Source organism: Hydra vulgaris, chromosome 03 (genome assembly GCF_038396675.1).
Source record: "Hydra vulgaris chromosome 03, alternate assembly HydraT2T_AEP".
In the NCBI taxonomy this organism is placed as follows: Eukaryota; Metazoa; Cnidaria; class Hydrozoa; order Anthoathecata; family Hydridae; genus Hydra; species Hydra vulgaris.
Window position 1 is genome coordinate 64,087,604 of NC_088922.1, and position 7,175 is coordinate 64,094,778.

General features: G+C 28.4%; 1 protein-coding gene across 1 annotated transcript; it reads left to right on the plus strand.

The window, feature by feature from the left end:
• Nucleotides 1-4,715: 4,715 nt before the first annotated feature.
• Nucleotides 4,716-5,151, plus strand: LOC136078833 (52 kDa repressor of the inhibitor of the protein kinase-like). The gene is made up of 2 exons (XM_065794648.1): nt 4,716-5,045; nt 5,134-5,151. Exons 1-2 carry the CDS (start codon nt 4,716-4,718, stop codon nt 5,149-5,151), a joined length of 348 nt encoding a protein of 115 aa, XP_065650720.1.
• The last annotated feature ends 2,024 nt before the right edge of the window (nt 5,152-7,175 follow it).

Here is a 7,175-nt window from a genome sequence, read left to right on the forward strand (position 1 = left end):
TTCATCCATTTAAAAAGATTCCTGTGATTTCATATAATTGGAATTTTTTATAAGAATTTGATGGTCAAGAGTATAAAAAAACTTTTAATAAATCAGTAAAAATGTCTAATGTATATTTAGACTTTTAATAACTCGTTAATACTATGTGTAATTTGAAGTTTTGCATCTTCGGTTGAGTTTTCTTTTTTAACCATATTGATTACTTAACAATAAAATATTTATAGAAAGATGAGTGCTGATTTGGTTATATAAAATTCTCTCTAAGATTTTTGTAAATACGGGAAGAAAAGACATTTGGCAATAGTTATTTACATTAATTGCATATTCTCCTTTGAATATCGCCATCACTTTGGCAATTTTAAATCTGAGAAGATTCCTTGTTAAACTAAAGTCAAAAAGTTTAAAAAGAAATGTTTTTAATAAAGTTGTATAAATTTATAAAAATGTTTGTGTTACATTGTCAAGCTCTACTGCTTTATTTGATTTAATCATTTTAATAGAAGCATTTTAAATATTACTCACTTCATGTACATTAATCTTGAGACAGACTCAACAAAATAAATAGCTAAAGTGAAGACAAAATTTGGTCGAAGTAAAATGAATTTATATTAATTGCACTCAATCACCTTAAAACAACAGATTCACTGCACAATATACAGTTGTTGTAAATTGGTAGCCAGGAAGGGATCTAGAGGGGTTCAAAGAGTGCTCCAGCACCCGTCAACTTTCAACAAGCAAAGTTTACTATTTTGTTGCATTTTTTTATATATAAAAATTAAATTGTTAAAATATTTTATTCAACTCAAAATTTGCTATTTAATTTTTTGTGAAGGATGTCGAAAATAATTATCTTTGTTGTTGTGTTAGCGCTAGCGTATTTTATATATATTTATGTTTCGACTAGGAAACTCCAGTATAGTCGCTTTCTGATTCGCCTGCTTCCCTCAGAATTATTTTTGATTGGCCTGCACCCCTCAGAAGCTATTTTTGATTGGCTTGGTTTCTTAAGCTAATCAAAACTGGTTCTGAGGGGTGCTGACCCAATCAGAAAGATCTCTGAAGGGTACAAGCCAATCACGCATAAATCAGAAAAAAGGGTTTTCACTAAGCTTTTGGTTTACTCGTAGGTTAAGTGGTAAGTTCTAAACATTTGGTTTACTCGTAGGTTAAGTGGTAGTTCTAAACATGGTGGATTCAATGCTTCAAATCATTTTAAAATGTATTTTAGATGAAAATAGGGTTCAATCAGAAAAGGAATCGTTTTTATCTAATGTTATTGTCGAAGCTCATAATACTATTAGAGAAAAATTTTTGTTTAATGAAAAATCTAAACTAAGTGTATTGCATAAAATATGCAAAGTTTCAAATATACAGTTTTCCTTACCTCAATCATTTCGAGCAGAAAGCGATTTTCAACCAGTGAGGTAATAATTTGTTTCTTAAATAATTATATTAATATAAAAATAAAAAAACAAACGAAATATTTATATGTGTGTGTGTGTGTGTTTGTGTGTGTGTGTGTTGATTAATGGTTCAAATAATAGCAAATAAAGAAATCATATATAACTTTTTTTGCTTAAACATTTTACTACAAACTTATTTTTATTTTAAGCTGAAAGATGTGTAAAATTTTGTCCTAGGTGCTTAAAATTTAAAAAACATATTTTTCTAGTAAAATTGTGTTCATGCTTAAGTATAATATATTTATATCATATTTCAAGAAGAAAATAATCAATTATGTTATAATTTATTTTATGTTTGAATAATACAAAAATTACATTTAGTAAATGATTTACCAGTAAGTTATTTTATGACTTAAATTGTGTAATAATTATTTTGTGGCATAACATTATTAAATTATGTTACCTCGCTCATGTTAATTTTTTGTTTTTTTTTATTAGAACTTCTCCAAACGGAAACTGTTTATTTAATGCTTGTTCGATATCATTAATTGGAAACGAATCTTTGTCAGAATACTTTAGATGTTTGACCGGTATCGAATTATATACAAATGCAGATTTTTATTCAAGCCATATTTTTTCTGAAACTGATGTTACCAAATCTCGAAGAATTGATGAAAACACAGCTTTTTCTATTATTATTTCCCAAAAAGCATATAATTCTTTTTGTAAAAATAATAGAACGCTAAGTGTCATATCAGAGTCTATCAATGTTGCAACAAATTATTCTTATTCTTCGTTTCTTACTTTGTGTGCTCTCTCAAGTGTTGTTGGAATACCAATCGAATCATATTATCCTATAGAATTGGATAGAAAAGAAATAGAAAAATCTGTTTATGAAATATTTTTCAATTGCACTGTTTGACCACGTGTTGAACATTCTTTAAACACATCTGTAAAAAAAATACACATACTTTGTTGCTCTTCAGTTATTGCAGGTTTTAAACAGACCTCTAATATATTTGTAAACAAAGATCTCTTTATTCCTTTAATATCTTTAAAATGTATTCCTAAAAAATACCAAGTTCATAATATTTTTGCACCTAAAGTAGTAAAATTACCTGAAATTAATCAACTTACTTCTTCAAAATCTAATATCCTGTTTCCTGATTCTACTCAGGAAACAGATATTCTAGATTCAGTTAAAATCCTTTCCACTTTAAAAAAAAGAAAACAACTCACAATTGATCAATTTACTATTAAGTCACCTTTTCCTACAGACAAAAAAATTTGTGTTGTATCTTCGCCAATCAAATCAAAAAGTTCTTTCACACTATCAATTGCAGAATGTTCTTCAAAATTTATCCATTCACCGAGTAAGGCAAATTTAAACTCTAAAAGTAGTCCTTCTGCTTTTGGAAATAAATGTGAACTATCCTTTGTAAACAAATACAATATCGGGCTCTATGAATCTTATGGAATTAATAAACTAGGCAATGAAAATAAGTATGACTTATTAAAAAATGTTTGTAAACCAAGCTCTAGTTTTCATTTTGAATCCAATAATCAGGTCGTTCCTTTCAATTTTTTTGGCTATCATTATACTCTTGGCTTGCATATTCAGAAATTAAAAAAGGTGCTTATTGTGTTAATTGTGTTTTTTTTGAATCGGAGGAATCAAGTCATAATGCAAGTAAACTTGTTCAGCTTTATATATCTCCATTTGTGGCATATTCAAAGGCCATTAATAAGTTTAATAAACATGCTGAAAGTTCACCAATTCACCAAACTGCAACTCATTTTCGCCAATGTATGGAGCAAAAGATAAATTTTATTGACTTAAATCTCAACAAAGTAGTTGATGAACAAGTCAAGAAAAATAGAGAAATATTAAAACCAATAGTTCTGGCAATTATTATGTGTGGAAAACAACACATACCTTTCCGAGGTCACAAGATGATTCATTTTACTATGAGAATGAATATAGTAACTCTGGCATTCTTCAATCAATTTTGAAATTAATATCTAATTGTGCAGAAAACAATTTGGTGAATGGGCGAATTGCTACTCCAAAAAATGCAACATATCGCTCTAAAACTATTAAAAATTGAGTTGATTAATATTTGTAATGACATTATAGTTTCTAAATTGAAATGTGAAGTTAAAAAAGCTAACTTTTTTTCAATATTAGCAGATGAAGCATCTGATGTTAGCAATATGGAACAAATGCCACTTGTATTACGCTTTGTAAATGATAATTGTGAAATTTGTGAACTATTTTTTGGCTTTATTCCATGCGACTCAGGCTTGTCTGGAGAAGCTATAGCCAGCCAAATTTTGAATAGTATTAAAGATATGGGATTAGAAATGAAATTTTGTGTTGGTCAAGGTTATGACGGTGCTGGAAACATGGCTGGGAACTGTTCCGGTGCTGCAAAAAGAATAAAAACTATTTATACCAAAGCTTTGTATGTTGATTGTGGATCTCATGTCCTCAATCTTTGTGTTGCAGATGCCTGTAACATACAAATAGTTAGCAATATGATGTCAAATGTTCGAGTTATATCTCAGTTCTTTAATTTTAGTCCAAAGCGTTTTGATGTTCTGAAAAAAAAATTGAAGAAATGTTTCCAAAAGCTCATCACTCTCGTCTAATAGATATATGTCGTACAAGATGGATTGCCAGAATTGATGGTTTAGATGTGTTTATAGAGGTACTTCCGGATATAATTAAATGCTTTGAGCTAATGATTAATAACGATGAAAAGTCTTGGAATCATGACTCAGTGTGTGATGCAAATAGTTATTTCTTTGCTACTAGATCTTTCCAGTTTCTTGTTACTTTAGTAGTGGTGTCTTGCTGTTTAGAAGTAACAAGACCAATTACAAAACAATTTCAATCTCCAAACTTTGGTGTTTTTGCATCACGTGAAAAAGTAAATTTGTTATATCTTGCTTTACAGCGACTAAGATCAGAAATTGAACACAGTCACGATGCTTGGTATAGTGAGGCAGTTGTATTGGCAGCTAGTGTTGGTGTTTATGAGCACAAGCCTCGTACAATAGGAAAACAGCTAAATCAAAATAATTGTCCTAGTGAATCTATTAATGAGTATTACAAGAATGTTATTACAATTCCTTTTCTTGACCATTTATCATCCCAGATTCAATTACTTTTTTTTAATAGAAACATTGCTGTTTATAATGAATTCTTTGCAATGCCAACTAACGTTTTAAATGTTGCTGAATGGAGAAGCAACTTTCTTCTTTTTTTTAAATGAGTATGAGGATGAACTTTCGGAACTACGCTATATCATGACCGAATTGAACATGTGGGAAGATTATTGGCGTAGTTTTAAAAATTCTCTTCCAACTACTCTAACCAAACTCCTTCCTCTTATTGATAGAATAACTTTTCCTAATATATTCACCTTAATTCAAATTCTTGCAACCATTCCAGTAACAACATGCACTTGCGAAAGATCAATCTCTGTTATTCGTCGTTTAAAAACCTATCTACGTAACACAATGTCACAGAATAGATTTAATAGTCTTGCTTTAATGCACGTTCACCAAGATATCAGCATTGATGCAAATGAAGTGATTGATTGTTTTGCTAGGAAAAATCCTTATAGAATGAAATTTGTATATATTTAAATTCTTATCCAATTTAAACTGTTTTATTTAATAATATAATATAAATATATTGTTTACTGTTTTATATATTTAATAGAGTGTTATGGCGTATTAAATGACGTACTAATGTGATGCATGACTTTAGTTAAAAAGTGAACTTTTTTTAATGCTGTAATTTAAATAGTGGTCCTAGAAAGTTCTGCAGTTTTTTTTTGTATTTTTTAATTATAAAGTTATAGTTCAAAAAATATATGCAGTAGAATCTTGTTAAGTCTGACTCTCAAGGGGAATAGATAAATAGTCAGACAAGGGGAATAGATAAATAGTCAGACAAGGGGAATAGATAAATAGTCAGACAAGGGGAATAGATAAATAGTCAGACAAGGGGAATAGATAAATAGTCAGACAAGGGGAATAGATAAATAGTCAGACAAGGGGAATAGATAAATAGTCAGACAAGGGGAATAGATAAATAGTCAGACTTAGCGAATGTCAGAGTATGTATAGAAAGTTCAATGGCAATTGAAAATCTTACTTAGTAAAAGTTTGACTTATCAGACTTAATTATAAAGTTTTCATTATACTAATTTATTGATAGTAATAATTAGTTTAATTATTATTAAAGTTTAATTATAACTGGATTTACAAATAAGTCTGTTATTACATTTTTATATATATATTTTTAGGGAATATTCTTGGAAAATAAATGGTCCCAGAACATCATGAAACTTATATTTTATTACAGTTACATAATTTTGTTTATAAACAGTGTTATGTAATGTTATTAAATCTTTTCACTAATATTTATGTATTTGTGTAAAAGTTTATTATTATTGTTATTACAATTTATAAATAATTATTGTGCATAATTATATATTTTAAGTATATTATGTGCATAAATTTATTATATCATAGTATTAATAATTATTTTTAATAGTGAGTTGTAATACAATTGTGTTATAATTGCAATATAATGTGCATGACGCAGGTGTTTTTAGAAGTTAAACTAGATGGTTACTTTATATATTTCTAAGTTTCTATTTAAAAATCATATTAGAAGCAAAATTTAAATAGTTCCATTGAAACTAGATTTTTTTTAGCAGTTTCTTTTATCAGTTCTACGTTTTGTAACTATTCTACTAGTTTATTTTAGTTTTCCTACTGTTGAAATATGGTTTTAATTTAGTAAAGTTTCATGGTTTGAAATTTACTATATTAGTCATAAGCTAACAGTTTAGAAAAAGAAATTTAGCACAGTTATGGTAAGAAATTTGTTTACTTTTAACATTTCAAAACTGGGTTTTATTGTTCAATTTTTATGCAATTCCTAGTTTATGTTATATGTCATAAAAATAATTGTGTATTTAATGTTTGGGTTCATGAAATTAAACCCCGTTTATTCGGCAGGCGAGAGTAATTATTTTTATTATCATTTTTATTAGCGGTAACTCTGTTATTGAATTGTTAATGATATAAATTTCAATTACTGCTAATAAAATTAAGTTGCTGCATTATTTTGCATACAAAATACTATTATGGAAATAAAATAGATATGTTTATAAGAATTGTAACCTTTCTTATCTGATTATTTAATCAAAATACGGGTTTAAAGGGTATAAAAAGATGGGCAGACAGGTAAAAGACCCAGAGGGATATAGCCTTTTCTTTTGTTAAAAAAGAAGTTGAAAATTTAAAAAGTTGATGAAAAGTATAGTCAAACTACGTACGTATTCGTTGCCTTGAACACCTCTTGAACAAACTTGTACGCTTTTTGGTGACTCCCTCCCCCGTACTTTATAAAAACCTTTTTTTATGACCCCCGCCCTTTTTTATAACCCCAACCCTTCGAAAAGCCCGCGGGGTGGGTAATGAACATATCTTCGCAGTACATATTTGCTCAGCACCCCTCAAAAAAAAAAGCTAGATCCGCCCCCCTGGTAACTATACTAATTTATAACCCCTTAAATTTATGCTTTTATTTTTGTTCTTTATTACAATAATTAAGTTAAAATTAAAAATACATAAAAAAGAAATATTTTAAGTGAAGATGTTGTTAAAAATAAAGAACAAAGATACTCAAAGAAGACCATTAGGTCTTGTTACAGAAAACCGTTATTCAAGAAATTATAACATTAAAAA

Coding starts and splice junctions, on each gene's coding strand:
- LOC136078833 (XM_065794648.1), top strand. CDS start 4,716: ATGACCGAATTGAACATGTGGGAAGATTATTGGCGTAGTTTTAAAAAT.